Source organism: Lutjanus erythropterus, chromosome 12 (genome assembly GCF_056507025.1).
Source record: "Lutjanus erythropterus isolate fLutEry1 chromosome 12, fLutEry1.hap2, whole genome shotgun sequence".
NCBI lineage: Eukaryota > Metazoa > Chordata > Actinopteri > Lutjaniformes > Lutjanidae > Lutjanus > Lutjanus erythropterus.
This window is the reverse complement of record NC_139328.1, coordinates 10748575-10772743: the sequence shown is the minus strand read 5'-3', so window position 1 is coordinate 10772743 and position 24169 is coordinate 10748575. Positions and strand designations below refer to the sequence as shown.

The 24169-nt window shown below is 38.8% G+C and overlaps 1 protein-coding gene across 1 annotated transcript; it reads left to right on the top strand.

The window, feature by feature from the left end:
• Window positions 1-8802: 8802 nt before the first annotated feature.
• On the top strand, window positions 8803-20096 carry kiaa0040 (KIAA0040 ortholog). Its single transcript, XM_084732345.1, has 2 exons — window positions 8803-9011; window positions 18533-20096. Exon 2 carries the CDS (start codon window positions 19213-19215, stop codon window positions 19549-19551), a length of 339 nt encoding a protein of 112 aa, XP_084588471.1. The 5' UTR covers window positions 8803-9011; window positions 18533-19212; the 3' UTR covers window positions 19552-20096.
• The last annotated feature ends 4073 nt before the right edge of the window (window positions 20097-24169 follow it).

The following is a 24169-nucleotide window of genomic DNA, read 5'->3' as shown; positions in this document are numbered from 1 at the left end:
GCTATAATAATTACATACACAAAATAATTATATTTTTAGTAAACGTTGTAAACAACACAATGTTAACATAACAACATAGCGTGTTTCGTTTTGCCATCCTGCCGATCCGTCGTACTGCTTGTTTGTTTTTCCTGTTCTATCAAGCAGGTGTCCTCCATCTGCCATCTGCCTGCATCCATGTGAATGTAACACTATCATCTTTCTTACTGTAAAATGAGCCCATCTTTTACCAAATTACCATCGTGCTGTATAGAAGAGGACTTGAAACTAGCAATGGAGGTCATAAACTCATTAGGAAACTATTTACTGAGGAAGTAAATCAAGTGAGCATAGAACTGAACTGCTTTTAACAAACAATGGATTCTGCTGGCCATTAGAAAGAGAGGAATGTCCACATTCTCTTCCTTCCACTATTTATGCATTCACTGGTATAGGAGCAGGAATAAACAAGGAATGTCGCCGTCAATGCTTAGAGGAAAAGGTTTATCTCATCGTCTCATCATGCTTAAACACGTGTGCATGATCACGGGCATCGAATGCAGGTTCAAGTCTCACATGGTTTAGCTTGAGAAATTTCTTCCTCAAGGTTCAGGAAACCTTTTTATAAGTATGAGGAAACATTTTGAAATTCACCTGCGTTTAAACGAGAGCACATGATGGTCAACACCGACAAAAAAGGGTTCACAAGTTTGTTTCAATGCGTCTGTGTAGCTGAGTGAGTAAAAATATGTTTCTGTAGGCTGTTTTGTTACCAGGTGACATTGATCAGCAGCTGCCTTAAGAAATCATCTTCAGTCTGAATATTTTCTGTCATCAATTTTTCATTTAACAGCTGTAACACTGCATACAAGATTGGTCATTTAAAACATGCACAGCAGCAAAAACAGGGAAGTTTTTGTTTTTGTACTTTTTGGTGATCTCATGACCACACAAGGATATTACGCTGCGTTCTTCTTGTAAGACTGTCACACATTTCTGTTTACAGGAAACAACAGTCAGCATCTGACTGTAAGAGATAATGACACGGCCATCTTAATGTGGCATTAATCAGTCTTAAAGGGACAGTTCACTCTTTTTTCCTAACTACCTCAAAGCAGACATTTAACATTTTAGTAAATATGCTCATTCACTCATTTTGCTGAGAGTTAGATGAGAAGGCTACTGGACAGCGAGACTGGAAAAGGGGGAAACAACTAGCCTGGCTCTATAAAAGCAACACAATCTGCCTACCAGCTCCTCTAAAGCTCATTAAGTAACATGTTTGATCTTGTTTGTTTAATCTGTACAAAAACTGCAGTGTAAAAAGAAAAAAATCACTGTATTAGTGATTTATCTTCTATTTCTTGGCTTTGACCAGACTTGCTACAGTCTCCACTGGTAGTCTGGCAATTTGCCTGTAAAATGATAAATTACCATTTTGAACATAAAATTGAACAGGTGAAGCTTACATGTCAGGAAAAACACACTCGCTGTATTCAGCAGGCATAAATGGGACCTGATTTACATCCACCAATAGGAAACATTCACTCCATTATTTAAAGCTGGGGTTGGCAGTTTATCTTTGGGCGAAAGTTCAAAAATAACCTTTCAGCATAATGTAATTCAAGTGGTCTGAGAGAAAACTAGACTTCCCCTCCTTCTCCTGGCTCTGTGTCCAGGCTTTAGAAAATCTAACCTGTGATAGGAGACACTGACAAATCACCTCGATGAGATAGTTGATTGTTGAGTCTCATTCTGAAAACATCAGTATCAGTAGCATCAGACGTGAGAAGGAGACTCAACAACCAGCTATCTTTCTCCAGAATCACTTATTGCATCTTTGACCAATTAGAAGTAGAGTGTAAACAAACTTAAAGTGAGTGCATCTGTGTGAAAATAAAAATAATTTTATGGTACTCACTGGGTTAAATCAAACTTGATATGCTGTGTTAATTAGCTTTAGAGGTGCTAGCAGGTTTTTTGAACAGAGCCAGGCTAGTGTTCCCCCTGTTTCCGGTCTATATGCTAAGATAAGCTAAGAGGTAAGCTAAGCTAAGCAGCATATTTACTGGACAGACATAAGAATGGTATCATAAGTCTTATCTGACTCTTGGGAAGAAAGTGTGTAAGTGTACTTTTTTTTATGCTCCAACATCCATGGCAACCCAAAATGTCAGCTAACTTGAGTGACTTTTTATTCCCACGATGTCTCATATTTCTTTGCTGCATTTGGAAATACTTTGGAGCAAAAAATGGGAACTTAGAAAGTCCCCATTGATTAAATATAAGCACTTCGGAAAATACTTCCCTTTACTGTGAGCTGACAGTGTCTGCCTTTATTTATTTATGCAGCAGAACAGACTGAAGTTCTGTTCCTCACGAGCCAAGAAAGAAATGTTTAACATAATGTCCAGTCCCAGGAGACAGTCTGTGTCATACAATAACTATGCTGAGATTATTACGTAATTAAATGTTAAAATAGCTCAGACTGACCTCATAGCTGAAATGTGCAATTAGGCGCCCCTGTAAAAGCCTTCAGTTTACATGCCAGCCAATAGCTCTTCAATAATGGCCTTTCTGGAGAGCAAGAAGCAGTTCCTTATATAGACTAATCATGTCCTTGCCCGTCTTGCTCCCTGCCTGTTTTCACAGCGCAGGGCCCAAACATTTTGCAGGACTGAATCACAGCGAAGGTTTGCCTCTCGGGGGAATAGTTTTATTAGCAGACTATTTCTGGACACTTGTCAGATTCCACTACAGCAACCCTTTAGTCACTTTTCATTAGCGCTCACATTCAAGAACTCACAGAGTGCACGGTGTTGGGCTCACTCATATTTCAGTGTGTGTTGGCAGAACCAGCAGCTCATAGTGATTTGTAATGCCCTTTTGCACAGTCCGGTAATTCCACAAGGCTTTCCTTAAAGCTACTGGTAATGTCACAGTCACTTTTTTTTTGCTATCATGAGTGTACGATCAGTGATCCAGTGTGAGCTCACTGGTCTTTCCTGCAATTTGTTCAGCTACAGACCCGAGTTGGATAAAGGGATGTATTGTTTCAGCTTTCCCTCAGGTGAGCTCGACTGAGAATAAGGTTTCTATAAACCAGATGGGAGCTCCGCCCGTTATAGTACAGGGTCAAAGAAGTATAAATTGGGAGTAAAGTTTCCAAGGAGGAAATGGGACGCATACAAGGGTGACTGCAGTCTGAGCTGAACATAAGGTATCCTCAGAGGAAAGGGAAGGTACAATAGGGTCCTTATAGGCCTAATATAGGAACAAAATAAAGTCTCCATCATGGAACAAAAAATAATACATTTTTTAATACCCTCATCACGTATTTATCCAGCAACTACTGCTCATTTGTACTGAGACAGTCACAGTAGCCTTGAGTTTTTGAATCACAGCATGTCTGAAAGGGCACATTGTTGCTTTTTCAGATCATTCCTCCTATCTTTTCATGGTTGAAAAGCAGATCAAGTTGAAGATTTTTCAAATGACCCCTGCATGTATGAAAGTGTATCTGTACGTACAGCAGATCTGTGCCATGAATAGTCTCACCAGACGTAGACTATGGGTATAAGCCTGCCATTAGGCATTTATTTCAGGCACCACTTTCTTCCCCGCCTGCTATCTGCATGTTAAAGGTAGGATGCACTGGATTTGTCAGTTGCTGTATGTAAACACACCAGAAAAGACTGTTGAGTCTAATTCCAAAGTCAACAAATGGGTTGGTAAAGCTTTCAAAACACATAACATAACCTGGTCGCTAATGGCACAGGCATTAAACAAGTTAGGAAATGCTATCTTTAGCAGGGATTTAGGAGTTTTCATGGCACTGCTCCCCTCTCCATGTACAAATGTTCCATAAAAAAAACCTGGCACCATTTTGGTGAAATGTCCCTTTTTTTTTTAAATGTGTGTGAATCATGAAAGATGTTTCGTTAAGTCAGTAGTTAAGCTGGCAGTTACATACATACTATTGTGTCTCTACTGTGGCCAAGTCCTGCAGCCCTAAACTCAATACGCTCGATGTCTAGGACCCTGCAAATTACCCAAGGGCACCTCCTCCACCTTAGAGTGAATTGCGAAAACATCAATCAGGTGAAGGTGTGTTCTCTGCTCTATAAGTTCGATGTCAGTGCATCTCTCAGTCTGTCTGTGACTTTTTGCCAGTAAAAAAACAAAAAAAAAAACAAGAGTGGAATACAACTATTTATTATGTTTGGTGAACACCAGTGTGCGGCAGTGTTCATAAACTACAGCATGGAAAAAAATAATCATGATAACTGAGAACCACATGTGAATACATGCATCATACACACTTGCACAAAATTAAACTTAAATCATACTAACTGCCCATAAGAGCTAATGTTATTTACAGACTGTGCAGGCTAGAACACACAAGAAGCCTGATTCTGCTTTACATTAATTCACTGCATGTTTGCAATCGGGTAGGCAAACTCATACATCAAAATATGCAATAGGGCCTTTTACCCCTTAGCTGGCAGTTTTTTTCCCATTGGCTGTCTGCTCCATATCCTTGTGGAAAGCCTTACCTGTTGTGATTTGGTTCTGGTTCTGTGATTTGGATATCGCACTTGGCCATATTGGGATTTTATTGCAATTAATTGTGGAGGAGAACACAACTGAACTACATGTAGGTAACTACTCCCCAATACTGCAGTTATGTTACTTCTCTAATTTGTTAAATTAAAGCAATAATTTGGTGCTTAGCATTTGATTGTCTGTATTAATATAGTATATTAAATATTCAGATTTAGCAGCATATAGCACAGGCTTTTATCGTATTAATATATGTTATTATGCTGTTGCATTTTTTGGACTTTGGTTAGGTGTCTTGTTTTTCACCATACATATGTTTGCATCCTTGTATTTTGCAAGGGGCACGGTCACATCTTGGGCTTCGCACCACCCAAGATGAAGGTGATTGGTTTTCTAGAAATACAAACAAGTCAGAGCATTTTCTTCCCTTATACCACGGTGAGAATGTGTGGAGCCAGACGTTTCTCCAGCACTGACACAGCACTGTGGAGATAGGTCTGCCTATGCAAGATGACTTTTACAAGCAGGCACGTCTGCAGCAGCGATCAAAAGCAGCAAGTGGAGGCTGTCGTGAAATCATTTTCATATAAACTACAGTAAAGAAGGATTTCCATCAAGGGAAAGTGCTGCTACACTCAGGTCATTAATCAACACTTGCTCGAGGTGACTGGACACTGTAGTGCCTTAACAGCAGCTGTGATATAGCTTCACTGTGCAGCACTATACGCCCTGCCTGTCAGACAGCACCCTGTGTGTTGGCCGTGCGCGTGTGTGTGTGTGTGGGCGGGTGGTTGCTATTTGTCTAAGATGGCTCAGACACACCTGCAGACATGGTGAGGCTTGTCTCATCAATTTTCATGTAACCATGCCCCGTAGCTACAGAGAAACAGACTTCATGTTCAGCCAGTCAGATGGTCATGAAGCGTGTTCTCAAGACTACAAGATGAAGTGGTTACACCTACAGTAACTGTAGTAAATCATCATGTAATATCAGTGGTGATTATATTTTAGGTGAAGGGAGACATAGTATAAATAATTATGTTTTATTGGACTTCACTGAGGAATACTGTTAAAAGCATAGTGTAGCTCGTGTAAGGAACTTGGCAGCAGTGCTGCTAGCGAAGCAGAGAGGTAAGCTGTCAGTCTGGCAGTAAATGTACAGTACAGGTTACAGTGTGTCAGTTAATAAACACTACAGCTTCTCAAGACCAAGAAAAGTCTGCTGTTTCCCAGCTGCTGGAAAAGTGATAATGTTACGATAATGTTATCTTTGCACCTACAATATTAACTCTGGTGTGACTGTATCCCTTTCAGAAACTTCATAACCCAGCCATGAACTGCAGTGTCCTTTGGAGACTAAAATAAATTCGTAATGACAAATCCAACACTGAATATCTTACGTAGTTATTTAACCATTTTTCCGCGTTGAAAACAGTTGTTGCTGCTGTTAGCATGTTGTTACTCTGACTCACCAGATGCACACTGCAGGTATAAGCCTGCCATTGGTTGCTAGGTTTCAGATGGCATTGCGGCATCTGCTATCTACCTTATCAAAGTCTTGTTGTGTTTCAACAAAGTTCCGCCTCAACACTATTTTGCAGCAGCACCGCTGCTACATTCTGGGCTTAGTTCTGCCCAAGAAATTTGCAATTGGTTTGAAGAAATGCAAAGAAGGCAGGGCATTTTTTCTCTTATAGCAGAAAGTACATGTGTGGAGCCAGACCCTTTTCCAGTGCCGAGCGCTGTGGTGAGAGGTTTGGTTAAGCAAGACAAGCATGTTCCACTGGCAATCCCAAGATGCCTTGGGTTGAGTCAGTCGACCAATCAGAAGCTCCATTTCTGATTTGTAGTGTGACAGTGCTGATCTCAAATGCTTTGGGCAATAGCATAACATGAGATTGACCCTACAAATTATAATTTGTGGTGATGACAGTAATGAGCTGGAATATGGCTAAGTGCAATATCCAAAATCGCAGAACCAGCACCAAATCACAATTTTTAAAAAAAGGAAAAATGTGTGAGAAAACAACATTACAATGTAGTAGTGCTGCAGAGATGTCTTGGCCCTACAAATCTTGTTCTCCCAGTGAAAGAGTGTATGTCTGGTACAGACCGAAATTATAGGGGTATAACGATTCACTCATGCGTCTGATGCATCCGGTTTTAATGCATAAGATATGAGTGCATCAGTTCTGACGGCCCGTATCAGTAAAAAGCTGAATATGAAACATGCAGCACTAGCATATCAATACATCTCAGGATGTGCATATGTTTCATTTTTGGCATCAGTGAACTACCTATGTAACTGTCTCTGCCTGCACCACTCTAGCTGGACGCCTGCTGACTTGCTCACACAAAACAAGCGCTCCTCCTTTCCCATCTCTGTCTCCTCAAAAGGGACAGTGAAAGAACCGATGTCGCACCACCAAACTTTGATAACGCGCAAGTGTAGAATAAGTTTGGGTATTATAAGAAAGATGAAAAACACTTCTGCAAATCATTTACAAAACGTGTCAGACAGCAGAGTACAGAGCCACGAGTCTGAACCACAGAGACATCACGTCTCTGAGACAGCAGGTAACACGTAGCATCACTGTTCCCCCCCACACCAATCAAAACCACAGCACTCTTCATGTGAAACAGTAGAATATCATCTTGCTGCAAAAATGCATTTTAAACAGTTTTAAAGTTTGTTCACAAATTCCTATGTAGGCTACATTATCTCATTTACATATGAGATGCATAATAAGACGTTAACACCACTGTAATGTCTCCTTTTCTCTGTCTCTCCTGTTACTATGAGGATTTTTTTTACTAATAGCGCTCTACAAATGTAGCATTAATACAATCGAAATGTAAAGATTCACACATTGCATTGTCTTGTATTACATCATATCGTATCATGACAGGCCTGAACTGTATCTTACCGAATCCTTGGCTATTTAAAAATTTCAACGATGATGTCAAGATACATATCGAATCACCTCAGTCAGTGTGATACACACCCCTTCTAAATAAATATCACATCATTACAATTTAAATTTTATTTTCAGGAAAAATGACAATTGTAATGCAAAAATTACCATTCTCGATAATCGCATCACATATTGTAATTTTTGTCAAAATAATCACAATGTGCCTTTTTTTTAACTATATAGTGCAGCCGTGGATTAGATAAAGTGGATCTGGAGAATAATAGTGGTAATAATAGTGTTCACTCATGCAGCATAAACTGCGGTAACATCAGCTGATTCAGGAAATGACAAGAAATAAACTGATTTGTGGCACATTTTTAACATACTTTTTAATCTTTGGCCTTGGAGTGAAGTATCAAGTACTTTCAAGCCAAAAGGCTCAAGTCCAAGTAAATTCACGAGTCACTGGTGTTCAAGTCTAAGTCGAGTTGCAATTCTTTTTTGTCAGATTTTGTCAGGTCCAGTCTCCACACCACTGCTACTGGCTACAAAGGCATCAAAAAATGAAATGAAAATCCTCATTCATTATTTTGTAAATGCTAAAAAAAAAACCTGTCACACTAAAATAAAGGCAGGCACACATTAACCACATGTTTAGTTCATAAATTAGGCCTTCTGCACTGTACATTTACACAACACTGTTTTATACAGTATTCGAGTCAGTGCACATTAACTCGTAACTTCCCCTTTCTGAGGGGTGGAGCGTAAATAGACCTTTTTTTCTTCCTTTTTCTTACTTGAATAAAAATCCTCTTTTGCTTGACTGAACTGAAAGGGCATTGACCACAACGCCCAAGGCGAAGAGTGTGAGTCTGCAGTTCACATGACCTCACTCTTTCATATCTCACTTGCATCTGATGCTCTCACCTGGTGCTCACCACACACATTTTTCATTTCCCCTTTTTATTGCAATTTTGAAACTGCGAGATGGGTGGAGTAGCATTTGAGCTATAATTTAGTTATTATGCAATAGGCTGCAACCTCACCTTCACCTTAATGCTGCTGTTGTAAGGTCTGCAGATCAGCGCATGTTAATATTTGTTTTGAGACACTTTTAATAAAGGCTTCTTATGATTTTCATCTCATATTCAGTTTACTTAACTTCTCTGTCTGACATCACTCAACACTTGTGTGAGTAAAGTCAAGCAACCACAAGAATCCAGTTCGCCACGCAGGAAACACACAAGCACAGACAGAGGGCCCATTCTTACACAAAGTGGGCAGGGTACAGTGACGTGACCAAAACACACACACACACACACACACACACAGAGAGAGAGAGAGAGAGAGGAGAAGGAGGAGGAGGAGGACGGGAAACAAGGGTAGAGAGGGAAACAGGAACAGAAAGTGAAGACTTGTCAAGATGTCTGGGTGAGGGGGACCAGAACAGAGCAGAGAAGCCAGATGCCAAAACAGAAACAACAGAAGTTTGAGCAGCTGACTGGATTAGACAGGAGGGGAGAGCTGACCTGCCGCTTCACAAGTGCCTGCGGGGTAAGGTGCCGCTTTTCAAAGAGATCTTGAGTGCCGGCGACTTGAAACACTTTGAAATTGTTCTGAGTGGTTTATGTAAGCTGTTGGTGTGTTTTGTTGTGTGTCTGTGGGGGAAACAGAGGCTAAATTGCTGTTACTGTGGCGAACGCCTTTAAAGAAAACAAGTGTTTTTCCAGAGGTGAGATGTGACAGGATGTTTGACAAGTTACAACGATAACTTGATAAGTTTCTTCCTGCCATCAAGTGCTCTGAGGCGTAACATAACAAGTTCCTCTTGACTTTTTAAAATAAACCATGTGATTCAAATTTCACCTCATGAAAACAAAAGCTTTTACTTGGTTAATTGTTATTATCCCTATACTGGGGAGAAAGTAACAAACTATAACTACTCAGATTACTACTTACTTAAAGATACTACAAGGAACTTTCATATTTTAGACAAAAGCGGCAGTTTCCACCGTAATAAACATAAAATTTTACAACAAAAATATAATTATCTAAATAAAAATGTCCTCCTTTTTAACTGGCACTTACTGTAATTCTGTCTGTGAAAATGTAAACACAGGCTCAATTCATCTGATTTCAAGGACAATGGCAGACATTATAGACATGATATGTGACATTTTCCTAAAAATGTCAAGTATGGACTCATATGAACATAATTCCTTTCAGTCATCACTTGTGACCCACTAGTTGTGTCTGTATATGCAGAGATTCTGCCCTCTGCCTCTATTTCCTGACTTTCTCATTACTTTGCTGACGTTTTACCAACTAAAAAAGTACGTACTTGACATCCTGGAATCTTTCTCTCTCTTTGGTGCATTTACGAACAGCTTGGAAAAGATCATACTGATTCTACCTTTAATAATAAGTACATAGAAATAGCCAGCCTTCTCACTGATGGTCTTGTTTGCTCATGTAGGTCATACAGAGGCATCAATATTGGATGGATACACAAGGAATCGTCCTCTCTCTGTATGTCAGCACACAATTATACAAAATAAAAATAATAATTCCCCTAAAATAACTTAAAACTAAAGTAACTATTCTATTTTTTAAAAATGAGGAGTACGGTAGAGATGTTTGTGTTAAAGTTATGTTTTTTTTTTGGAGTTTCAGAAAACGTTGTCTGAAAAATAAATACTCAAATAAATTACAAACATCTGAAAAATCTAACTAAGACTCCAGTCATGTAACAGTATTTCTACTAGATAAGTGTGGGAATCTCTTTTTTCACCTGGTTCAGAGGCCTACGACACCATTATAAAATGCATCTTGATGCATTAAAATGTTTGTACATTTCTTTACATGATTTATTTTCTCTCACTGTGTGATTACTTGTTACTTTTGAAACATGACATATTTGTAATGATGCAGTAAGTTTAGTTTGACACAGTTTGCACACAGTGTGGTTTTTGGACAAGTTCCTTTTCCCATCAACTTCAGAGAAGCCAGAATGCTTCCATACTCCATAAACCATGGGATGCCGGTTAGATTGTATTTATCTGCAGTTGCATCCTCAACAAGTAGCCCAGTTTAGAACGTAAATATGATGTATGTATGTTACCCAATTGCTTCAAAAGTAAGGAAAATACAGCACAGTTGTACAAAATTGTCAAAATTGGGAGGTTAATTTCTAATTTTGGACTCTTCTATTGTTCTCTGGCTGTATGCAGAAAACATTTTTGGCTCAAACATTCACTGATGCTGGCTTTAGGTTCCCCCTCCTGCTGCTCATACTGTAAGAATGTCCTCCCCTTTGTCAAGATTAAGTTGACACAAGTCTGAACTGTCTTGGGCTTGTGCACTTGCTCTTACTCACTGTGGAGAATTGTACTCCTCCAGACCATCAGCAGGCCTGTACTGTAGCTACCCAAGCGAAACAGCTGCACTTAGTGATCCAAGATCGCTCATGATTTCTGTGGGAAAAAAAAGCAGGGGAGTACGGTTTTAACCGTTTGACTCAAGACGTGTCCAAGAACTGGGTATTAATATGGACTGATGATGAGAGATCTGCTCTGACCGCGTGCCCGGGGCGACTCATTAAAGATTCCTGCCTCGCCTTCTGTCACAACTTTGTCTTTTAGGTCGCACATGCTCCTTAAAGAGCAGCGAGAGGCTAACTGAGAGCAATCATAACATTTTTCTCAGCCCCTTCCTGGCTTTGTGTGCCCCAGAAATGGCCTTTTCCTGAATATGAATGGCTGCAGGAGAGCACAATGTCATGAGAAAGTGAAATACCCGGTCAGAGGCTTAGAAGGGCATCACAGTAAGAAGATATGAGCCAGGAAAACATCTCCATTTCTAATATAAACATGGCTATTTTTTTCTTTATAAATGACCTCCTCTGTTCTGTACCTTAGATAAATCATAACCTTCAGCTCACACATGCATCATCAACATTTACAGGTTGAACACTCTCAGTTACTTTCACTGCACTGCCTGCTGTGCCACAATAATATTTTCTACCTCAAGAAATTTTGAACCAGATGTGGGAAATAAAGTACAAATACTCTAATACTTAAGTTGAGTTTTCAGATATATGTACTTTACTTGTTCAATTCTTCTGACAACTTTTTACTTTTACTCCCTACATCTTAACACAAATGTGTGTACATTTTCATAACAGACTTGTTACTTTAGTTTTAATGCATTTTAGGGGAATTATTATTTTTATTCAAACTAATGGGACAATAAAACAATATTTATGAGTGTGCACGACAGATGTAATGAGATGAAAACAATGCAAAAGACATAATAAGATGTAAAAGAAAGAAAACCAGAAAAGACATAAGATGTGAAAGATGTAACACAACACAAGAGACAAAAAGTTTAACAAGATGAAAAAGACGTAGGTCTGGGCAATATAGCTGAAAAACCTATCATGATAGTGAAGTTTCATATTGGTCGATATCGATAATTATTGATTGTGTAAATTGAGACTGATGAAATGTTGTGTACTACAAAGGGTGGAAGTGGCTGAGGGTTTGTTGTATTATATTGCAACGATATTACAGGGATGACTATTGGTGCTTTCACAAAATGTGGGATTATTTTATAAATAATCATCAGTAATGTGGATATAATGCCTAAGTGATTAAAGGCAAATAAGTGATGTAATTTTGAGAATTTACCAGACATTTCAAGCTAATCTCATAACTGTAATGAAGCCTTTAAAACCAGGAAAAAACAACATTTCTGACACATCATGATATAACGATATCCAAAATCTATCACGATATCTAGTGTCATATCACAATATAATATAATATCATTATATTGCCCAGCCCTGAAAAGACGTACAAAAAGAAGTAACAAGGCAAAAAAGACATAAGAAAATGAAAAAGGTGTATCAGGATGAAAAAAGACGTAACCATAACCCTAATAAAAAAAAAAGACATAACAAGACAATATGACAGAAAGGACATAACAGGATGAAACAGACTGAGGCACCTGGCCGTGGAGAAAAGGTGAGGTTCAGTTAGCTTTGCACAGAAACAGCTGGGAGGAATGTCCTTGAGAGGGCTACTTTTTTTTTTGCTTTATAGTATGAGATCATAGCAGAGCCTGAACTTTTTCACTTTTACTTGAGAAAACAAGTTGAATCAGTACCTCTACTTTTACCAGAGTCTTTTTTTACAGACGTACCTGCACTCCTATTCAAGTAAAGTACGTGGGCACTTCTGCAACTTCTACTTTGAACATCCAACCGCAAAAGTACCTGAGCTGGAAAATATTGTATTTTAATACAATGACTAACTATTCTGAGTTATCCACATGAGATCATAGCTGATATTTTAGGACCCTTTTTTTAACATTTCCTGACACTGATGATGTATTAGCAAAACTTAGTGTAATCTTATGGTTCCTGGACAGAGACCAGATAATAATCATAACACTTGGTGACTTATCCACTCCATTTAATGACTTAACCACTGATACACTGTTAGTCATCTCTGTTATGTAGCTTGATCACACCTCTGAGCTGCTCCCGGCCTTTGTCTTGCTCCTCGCAGACTTATTGTTCAGTGACTCCGGCTTGTCGTGTTGACGGTGTTTTCATAATGTGAGGGAGATCAGAGCGTACACAAAGGTGCTGCTGCTCAGCCAAGCTCATCACAACAACATGTACCAACAGCAAAGAAAATAATCAAGAATAATGTGGCACTGACATCGCAGCTCCCAGCAATATAATGTGATCTGGCTTCGCATAGTTTATTGTAAAGCTTCCAGCCAAATATAGAACAAAATTTGATGAAACTTTAAGGAAATTGGCAAAAGAAAACAAGAATCATGCATGTTTTGATCCACTACTGATATGCAGCTATAAGGATTCTGGTGCATGAAGATAAACGTTTGGCGGCGCTCCATAAGGGTGCGATTTAATTGCTGCAGATGACGAGGGCAAGATGTCATCCTCACATATCTGATGTTTTTGTCTTTTGCCATTTTGTCCACTTGGTGGAGGGACCAGTGTGTAAGATTTAGTGGCATCTAGGACAACACAGTGGTCTGGAGGAAACCTGCAACCTCTGTAAGGCAACAAAACCACAACAATTTTTATTCTCAGGCGATTTTACACAAGTGAAATATACTTATAAATATTATATTCTGCCATACTCTACTAATAAATCTTACATACTGGTGGTTTAAGAGATGTTAAAATCACATTCATGTATGTCACAATTTATTCATTAAGTCTGGTTCCACTGCAGTTTTGATTTCACCGATACACAAACATTTACACCTCAGCCAAGCATAACATTTTTTGTGATATTTCTGAACATATTTTATGATGGTGCTTTGCAACACTTCTGTCTGGTGACCTTTTAAACTGAAGATGTTTGCAAACCTTGTCACTGATTATATACAGTCAGTCTGCTGGTTGTGAGTGGTTCAACCAAAGAGCGGCTGTGAACCCAAATCCACACATACAAATTATGTTCACACTGGTAATGTGACAAAATGCTCAGAGCAGTTGGTGTACATACTCAGACAAATTTAATCTCGGTGTGCTGTTGATTATTTGTTGACAATGCAATGTACAAGTGGAGTTTCTCAGAGCTGTTGTGGATGGTGGTGAAACCGCTCCAGGAACACTGAGGATTTCTTGAGAAACATCTGTGGTGTCTTTTTTGTTTAACTGGCAGTGACATTATAAAGTTGCAGTTTGACTGGCTTTGCACTGCACACGCATTGCATCATTTCCTGTTAGCACAAAACAATAGGCTCGTTCAAGACGAGCCAGGCCTGTGCCGAATCGATCGCCGGTGATCGCTGCATCCATGCTGGTTAGATTTATGCCTAACTCGATCCTGACTTGCCCCTGTGTCATGCACACGTGGGCAACCATAACCTCACAAGATTGAGGCGTCAGTTTTAGGGCCAGATGCCACAGTTTCCACAGACTGCAGTGGATAATGTTCAGCACTAAATTGTAGGCTTTTAGTCTCATGTTTTGCAATGAAGATCTTGTGTGATTAATAATAAAGGTTATGTCTATAACACTTAAAAAAGTAGTAGGGTCTCTTCTGCTTCAACTTCATCAGCCATCAAAAACATAGTTAATTTCTTTAACCATAACTATCCAAATAATGGTCTGCAAACTACAGGTAGGCTACAGATGGATCTAACAGGATGTAAATATTTAGGTGAATTCCTGTACATTCTTTGAAGGCTGCAGGAAACGGTCTGACTGTCTGAGGAGCTGCTGCCGCCTGATTGTTTATTGATGTCTGTTGTATACTAAGTGTAAAAGCTGTATACAGTAGTGCATACAGTAAGTGTGTAGTATAGGCCAGGTTGATAAAGCTGAAAATATCATGATAATGTAGTTTCATGATGGTTGATATCAATAATTATTGATCGCGTAGGTGGTGACTGTCAGCATATTGTGTACTCCAAAAGGTGGATGAGTCTACAGTGATATAATAAGTTTGTTGTATTATTACTGGGCGATGTAGACAAAATCAAATATCGCAATATTTTTATATCAATATTTACCTTGCGACAACATTGTATGGCTACTGATGCTTTCACAAAATATTAATATTAGGGTTGCAAACTGTGTGCACTTTCCTTAACCGACATTTGAAAATCCAAACAACTGATTAATCATTCATAATCAATAAGATGCAATATGCATGTTTTGTCTCACTTTTTTCAAATTTTCATTCTTTCCTTGCTTTATCCTCATTTTAAGTTTCCTTATTCAACAAATGCCTCCGGCAAACAAAACAATGTCAAATTAGGAGCAATTACTTCCAGTTCTAGACAACTGAAAACACTTTTAATAAGCACTTTCTTAACAGTGATTAGTGATTCATCATTAACATCTCTAACTAACAATGAGATTTTGAGATTTTTGATAAATAATCACCAGTAATGTAGATATAATAATAATGGATAGAATGTTGATGACTGAGTGGGTAAAGACAAATAATAGAACAGCTAGAAAAGTCCGGTAAGTTCAGAAAAATGCAGCCTTTAAAATCAGCAAAAGGCAACACCTATGCCATGTCACAATATGATCATATATATGATATAGTTTCATTTCACAATATGATATATCAATACACTGCTCAGCCCTAATGTAGTATGGAACTGAAGGAAAATGATCAAGTACTACAAAAGACAAAAAAGAAGACAAATGTGTAGCAGAAATATGTTTTTCTGTTTTCTCATCCTTTTGATGATCTCATAATCTTTCAGGTTCATCTTGCAACTGCTTGTGATGATCACGACCTCCCAGTGGTAACCATGAGTATATGATGCAGGGATTTAAAAAAAATATATGGCGAGCTTGCACCTTTAAATCCAAAAACAAACTTGTGGTTTTAAGGTTCATGAGGTCCAGCAAAGCAGAGCTGCATATGTGCACTTGTTTTTTAAATCTAAAATGAAAATAAGCACACACACACACACACAAATATTAACCAGATACACAAACAGCAACCAGCACAGCTTGAAATATGATTATTTATTTTAGATTTGGTGTGCTTTTAGAGATGAGACCGCTCTTTCTGAACTCTTGCTCTGACGTTGCAGATGATTCTTGCTACTTAGCTTTAAGCGCTCAGTTTCCTGTTAAGCAAATGAACGGAGGGGAAGTTAGCAGACTGTCTGCGGGTAAACCAATTTCACACATGAGACGCAACGCACGGCGACAGCCACGCCAAATCTATTTGCTCTCCACTTGCAGGTGCATCTTCCTCCCTCTCTGTCTCTCTACCTAAGGAGCAGCCAAATGTGAGATGAAAATCTTTTCTCCCTCCTGCATCAAGAATACAAAGAAGCTCCATAGCCGTGAGCTATAAAGAGTCTAAGGGACACACTTGAGTCAAAAACTATAGTTGTTTAACACCATTTAGATAAAGACGTCGCCTCAAGGCCTCAGACTTAATCAAACAGTCTATATTCTCAGAGGGGAAAAGGAACAATATAACTTTTGTTTCTCAGACTGACTTTGACTAATTGAAGTATCTCACCTTGTGTTTCTGTCTCCAGGAGAGCTGGAGATTTCATCCAAGGCCAGAGGAAAATGTTTCAATCAGACATTTCTGAAACACTTAAAGCGACTAGAAGTGATGTTGTATGAGATACTTATAGAGAGACGGTGTGTTACCTGCTGTAGATGCCAGTCAGCACGCCCCCAGTCAGGAGAGGAAGAAAGGGGCACCAGCACGGGAGATGAGCAATGTACTTGTGTGGACAGGGTCAGGAACAGAAGGTTATTTAGCCACTTAAAAAAATGTTCACCAAAGAAAATTATTATTGCTTATTATCACTTTTCCTTGCCATCACAGCCTCGTATGATGGGAAATTGCTATTATATAGACAAAATATTGCTCCCACCAAACTGACCAAACTCCTTAGGTGAAATTAGTCATTTATAGCAAACTAAAGTCGTGAAAATGTTCTAAATATACTGCAGCATACACTAAATTAAATTTTTTTTTTTTTTTTGAAGTGGCTAAAATACGTTTTGTTGCTGATCCTGTCCACAGTGGTATATTGTTTAGTTTCTGTGCTCGTGCTCCTCTCTGCCTCTACAAACTGGGAGCAGTGTTGCTGATACACCGACCATCGATAAGAACCTCATATAACCCGTCGCTCAATAATCCAAAATATCCCTTTAAGCTAGACCCCATCTATCTCCTCCAATGGGAACCATTATCCGGCTATATTCAGATGAACCTCCTGCAGCAGGTCTCTCTCTAGCCTACCTCTCTCTTTTTTTTCCCTGACGCTCTGTCGCACTCTCCGTCTCAGCGGGACTCTTAGAAAGATTGGTTACCTCTATCTCTGTCTGGCCTTCCCTCAGACTCAATCTCCCTCCGTTTCGTCCTCTCCTTCTTTCTCTCTCTCTCTCTCTCTTTGCCCCTTTTCTTCCTCAGTGGGATTCTTACAGAGATCTGCCCTGAATCCTGAATGACTCCTCTGCAGTATTAATGAGGGGAAAAGCTGGAAATCTGAAGCTGATACTGACAAGAGGAGGAGGGGAGAGCAGGAGTAGAGATGTTACAGATAGAGACAGAAAGATGGATGGAGGCAGGGCAGGCGAGACGAGCTGTCTGCTGGAAACAAAACTTCTACCCACACTCTTTGAAATAAAGTTTCCAAATCGTTCTTCTTCGGGGGCTGACTTTAAAGAACCACTTAAAATACACAAAGAACCACCCCCTTTTGAAGAACCAGTTAACAGCCATTATTTTTCTGAGAGTACCAAGAAACATTTGCTTGAAGGAAGGGTTCTTTGTACCATAACATAAAAGGGTTCTTGGTAGAATCCTCTGGGTGGATTCTATAAAAAAAAACTTGGAATATACAGTAAAAGGGCTCTTGGTACTCCCTGGTTGAGTTCTAGATAAAACCCTTGTGATATAAAAGGATTCTCAATAGAACCCCCAGGTGGGTTCCAGATAAAACGCTTGGGATATGACATGGGTGTCAGTAGAACCCTCCCATGTAGGTTCTGTATAAAATGCTTGGAATATAAAATGGTTCTCTGTGGACTCTTAGGGGGGTGGAAAGGTTCTGGGTAGAACCCTCATAGAGTGTGTAAAACCAGAAAGGTTCTCTGTAGTACCCGTTTCATCCAAAGAACCATTTTTTTAAAAGAAGGATTGTTAAAATCTGTGAAGAACTCTTTCTTCAAGGGTTTGTCAATGGTTCTCTGTACCAAAATATAAAAGAGTTTGTGGTAGAACCATCCCAGTGGGTTCTGTATAAAACCTTTGGAATACACAGCAATATAAACATTTAGAAAGATCTCTCTAGAACCTCCCATCGAAGTTTCTGGGTTGACCCTCTCACAGATAGTTCAAGGTTTAACCCTTTATGTTGGGTTCTAGGTCGAACTCTCTGAAAGGGTTCCAAGTGGAACCCTTTGGAAAAGGTTCTACCACAAACCAAACAGGGTCCTCCTGCGGGGACGAGCTGAAGAACCTTTTATGGTTCTGGTTAGCATCTTTATTTCTCAGAGTGTATGTTCACTTTCTCTTTTTGTTTTTGTTCCACAGACACGCCCACTCCGAACCACCTCTCTGCAGCTGGATTAAAGTAAACTGAGATCCATAAAGGGCAACAGGACGAGAGAAGACAAACAGTTGCTGGAACGCCGAGCAGCATAAACAAACTTGTCTGAAGTGCGGATTTTGGCGTCTTTCCCCTCTCGCATCAAGATCAGAATCATCACAAACCGGGCGCTTTCAAAGAAACCCTTGCTATAAACAAATGAGCTTTTGGCCTTGTGGATTTGTTTAAAGAATGCTCAGAGGACACTTTAAAGGAAGGAGGCACACATGAAGTCACCCTCCACGCTTCCATTGTTTCCATTTCATATAAACAACACAAGCCTGAGCGCATACTCAGGCCTCAGAGGCAGATAGTGCTGTGTTTCAGGGCAACTATCTGAACTCTGATCATTGTAAGTAGAAATATCTGACCTGACAGCCGCTGAATTGGTGGATGTTTGATGTTTTCTTGAACATTGAGAGTAAAACTTAATATCTCACCACTTTAAAGCTGAAACCAGGACTTTCATCTTAAATTAACACCATATCCTAATCATTCTGGAGGCTCCAGCAGCCTATTATGCACATTTACTGACTTACAAACTTCATAACCTTCTAAAGGATTTATTAAATCTTTACAACTGCCAGACAGACTCAATTAAAAAGGAGCTCCGTATCTGAACGCCATGGATGGGAAAACAGACAGCATCCAGGATTTTTTCAACCAGCTTTGGAACTTCGCTACGGACAAACACAACCAGGGGGTCTACAACACCGTCTGCCTCGTGGTCCTCCTAACTCTTCCCCTGCTCGTCCTCCTCACTACCTTGGTGGTGTGCTGCCACTGCTGCTGCTGTCGCCATGCCAACAGCTGCTGTTGCTGCTGCTGCTGCTGCGGGGACGCCATGGCAACATCAAGGTCAGAGACGAAGAAGAAAAAGAGTTCGGCCAACACTGAGGACTTGTGGATCTCTGTCAAGACGGGCCCGATGACACCTGACAGGGTCGCCCTGGCCATGGTGTAGGAAGACTTTTTTATTCTGGGCAGTTGATGCCGTGGAGCTGATGGAGCGTCTCAAAAGTATAAAACTGGCTCAGACTCAAAAGAGGCTGAAGACTTTGTTCAAAGAAATTCACTTTGTAATGGGCACATATTTGGGTACAACTTTACAATAAAACTAACCTTATAAATAATGTTTAAATGCTTGATAATTTGGTTATTATCTAGGTTGTCAACATTTTAAAAATCATTAAGAAGCTGCTGCAGCACATTAAATAAAAAGGGCAACAGTTACCAGCTGCTTGCCAAATAGTGAGCCCATATTTATCTGTACTGTTAAGCCTCAGGTCTCATTGCTCACTTAAAGGGCTGCAAATTTTATTCATTTTTCTTAACCAACAACTGAAAATGCTAATATTTGATTAATCAATAATGAATAAGATACAAAACACATTCTTTTTCTCGTTTTATGCTCATTTTCTTCTCATTTTTTCTCATTAACAACATTCAAATGCCTCCACCACACAAAACAATGTCAAGTGAGGCACTAATTACAAAACACATCAGAAAAAACTATTTGAATAACTGGTTTATTGGTCTGAGTAGTTTTATAAGGAAAAATAGTCAAAATTATCTGATTCCAGCTTCTTAAATGTGAATTTTTTTTTTTCACAAAAGTGAAAAAAGTTTCTTCAAAAGTTTCTTTACTTCTTTTTTGGACAGCAACCTGAATTTTCTTTAGGTTGTGGGCAATGACTGACATTTTTGACCATTTTATTGACCAAACAACTAATCGATCAATCAAGAAAGTAATCAACAGATTAATCAACAATGAAAATAATCATTAATTGAAGCCCTGATATATTTTACAGTATCTTATTATTAGGATTAATTAGCAGTAAGCAGTAACTTGGTCTTGCCAAATAGTGAGCCCATATCAACATATGAAAATTGTGTTATAACTTGTTCATAAGTGTTTGTTAATGATTTATAAAGTGTTTACAACCTAATTAATAACCTAATTCTAATAATTTATAGTCTTATTGTAAAGTGGTATCCATATTTGGTTGAAGTCTGTAAACTGTGTACAGATTCTTGTTATTTTGTATTCATACGATGTTGTATGTGGACAATGTTTACAGCATTTTGTATGAGCTTTTTAGTGCGTGGTACATAAAAGAGGAAATATACTTGGCAGAGGCATATGCATATCTGCAAGTGTGTGTGTGTGTTTGTGTGCGTGGGTTACAGAGAGTGTGTGTGTCTGTGTGAGATAGAGTACAGTGTTATTGAGAGCACTTTGTTCTTAGAGCTCCCATGTGAAATTCATTGCGTCCGTATTTGGGAGAGAGAGCCAATTTAAGGTCTGCCCAGCGTTCAGACGGCTGTAATACTGCCTACTTTTCACATTCAGCCTGCAATCGAGACCGGTGATTGACTCTCGCGCTCTAAAGTGGAAGCCACTGACATCCGAAAAAGTTTAACTCGCAGGGCGCAGCAAGAAAACTAGAACTTCTTTCATTTTGATTTCTCTCCTGCTCTTATACTTCATTTCCTTCAGATGATACAGTTTAGGCCACAAGAGAGGCACTTCTACTTTTGGTTTTTGAGAGTGCTGCAGTATTCAGGTCAAGTGAGCCTTAAAGGCACAATTCATAATCTAAAAGTAAGAAAAACAGCAAATAAAATTGTAATCATCACAAATTGATTAACAGATCCTTTAATACTAGATAACAACCATATCAGCTGTGTTTTCTGGACCTGTATTTATTGAAGTTTGGGATTTAAATAAAAGTAAAAATTCTTCTCTCCAGCTCTCCCTAAACTGAAGAAAAAACTATTTATTAAATTTATTTAAAAAAAAAAAATTAAGAGAGCTCCAGTGGCCTCTGAAGCCCATGGCACACCAATAAAACATCCCCCAGCAAACACAAATGTTTGTTTGGTGTTATTTGGAGTTGTTTGTCCATTTTTAATGAGGTTTGATCAATTTGCCATGCTTTCAAATGAATTTTACATGAAGATTAATCAGGAGTTATGTTTATTCATTTTGCCTACATGCTAATGTGTTTTACAACTGGTCTGTGACCTGATTAAACTGGTCTAACTGCGCCTCACCTGTTGCCAAAAACCTCAAAGTGACCATCAGTCGCTCCCCTGGAGAGACGCGGTCCCTGCAATAAGTATTTTGACATCTCACAAGCGGTGTTAACTTTTTCAGCAGCCTGCAGTACGGCTCTGGCGTGACTTGAGAGAAGATTACAAAACCATATCTTTATTTTCCAGCTCACGATAAAAACATTCCCTTGTGTTGTCTTCTTAATAACCACTGCTTGCTTCAGATTTTCCTCTAATAATTCAGATATTTTTGAACACGTCTTGCCACTTTTAAACACAACAGTACAAAGAGTGTCTTTAAATTACAGTAGATAACCTCTTCACTCTCAATTGTGAGATAACTTTTGAGTCAAATGTTGGACCCATAGACATATATAAGTAGACACCACTTTGGATGGTACATCAGCGTCGCCATAATGGGCGGGGCAAGACTGACCTGTAAACAAATACATGTAAACGTAGGAGGTGCAGTTTTTTCTAAACTGATGGAATTGTGTTATATTCAAGGGTTTATGATCTATGTAAAGTAAGTTAAAACATATTTTCTTACTCAAAGTAGATCATAAAACCTTGAATATAACACAACTCATTGACACTGGTTAACAGATAAATGTTATAGTGCCTTTTATGCAGAAAAAACATGTACGTGTTTGTTGACAGTATTTTCTTCCTTGTCCAGTACGGCAATAATGCAACAACAAGCCAAAGTGATCAATGCGGCGTCTACGTATTTCCAGTATGTCTAAAGTTCGACCTGTTTTTGTGTGTTCTGTTTTTTCCTGTTTAGTCTATTGTTGAAATTACCTTGATCAGTGTGCCAGAGGCATTAAGATGATTAAGAGTAGATCCCAGATGACCGCAGTATAGAAACAGACACAAGCACACGTTTTAAGACATGTTTTTAGGCATTACACAAAATGTAATTGGTCATAATAAGCACAGTAGCTGAAGCTGAATGTGTATAATTCAGAGGAGGATAGTTTTATCCCACTGTCTTCATTTGATTAATTTGTTACTTGAATTGTCCCAAATTGTCTGATGTTCACTGGCCTCCAGCAGCAGACTTTCTTTGTTGCTCCAGTTTAGTTTCCATTTAAGGTCAATTTCCTTTTATTTCATCCCAGCATTTTACAAGGTAAGATTCTTGGTGAGTCATTAATTTTACATGAATTGTTAGGAGGCATATTGAGGATAATTGTTTTTGCAGAAAAATCTATGACTGAGTAAAAAGTAAAGATATTTTTGAACAAAGAATGAACAACGCAAGACATCTTTGTCTTTGATTGGCTATTCCAGCTCTGAACATACATATGATCAATCACGTGATCGGTTAAAAGCAGCTCTTAAGGCTTATTTTTACAGTAAGTAATTAAGTCTTTTGATAAAAGCATGTCATCGCTCACAGTCAGACTTTTTTTATTCTTAAGTTCTTAAGACCTGTCAACCTCCTGCCCCCCACAAGTGGCTCCCTGTGGATTTGACAAAAAACATTATAGAACTGTACAAGTTATTTTTTAAAAACATCATAATTTTCATGTATCATTGTTGTTGGCCTAAAGTGAAGCTCACATTTTCAAACTGTAAAAATGGCTGAATAAAATAACTTGATATTTAATATTTTGTCTTTTAAAAAGTGCATCAAAGCCTACATCCACTGCTCAGCATCTTTTCCTCTAAATTTTGCCGCTGGCTAGTCTTGAATCTCTCTGGGCTTACTGTTGATGCCAAATCCTAGAAATGAAAATTTCCTATTCCAGACAGTCTGCTTTTTTACTTTTAACTCTTTTGATAGTAAGGGTTGCTGACTTCTGCTTGAGACAATTCCAAGCTGAAAATCTCAAAAGTTTGATTAATGCAGGCCCACATTTCTTTACATCAATAATGTTACAGCATTTCAATCACATTTGCTTAGATTGACAAAGTCATGTGGTCAAATCTGGGTTTAAAGAGTACTCAAAGCATGTTTTGAATTAAATATCTTTCTAAAACATATAATAAAAAAAGAGAAATGCTGAAATAAGTAAATGATTTTGGGTTTCAAGTGGATTGTGCCTGAAGGCTTTTTTTTTTTTCCAAAAGTGTATGACATCTCAAAGCCCAATTAAGCAGAAGTGTCTCAGCAGTATCATCATCTTTATGCATTAGCTTACACTGGCACTAACTTGATCTTCTTGCTCAAGTGCTGCTGGGAAAACAGGCCCCACTCATTTCATTACGGCTCAGACACATACACTCCCATGTGGAAATTGGGGTTTGTCTCTTCTGCTTCATGGTCAAAGAGGGGAAACTACTTCTCGGCCTTAATTCGAAAGCTTGCCCTGCAAAATAAAAGCCTCCGTAGCAATGTCTGATCACTAGTAAATGCTGTATGGTGAGAATAACATCATCGACATGTTCTGAGGTCGGCTGAACATGTCATTGTGGTTTGTATCTGTCAGAGAGAGATTTATTTTCAGTTCTGTTTTTTATTACAGACTGTGACAGGCTTGCTAAACAGCATAAGCCTATAAATAATGATTAAAACA

Excerpts from the sequence above, each read along its gene's own strand:
- kiaa0040 (XM_084732345.1), top strand. The coding sequence starts at position 19,213 with ATGGATGGGAAAACAGACAGCATCCAGGATTTTTTCAACCAGCTTTGG.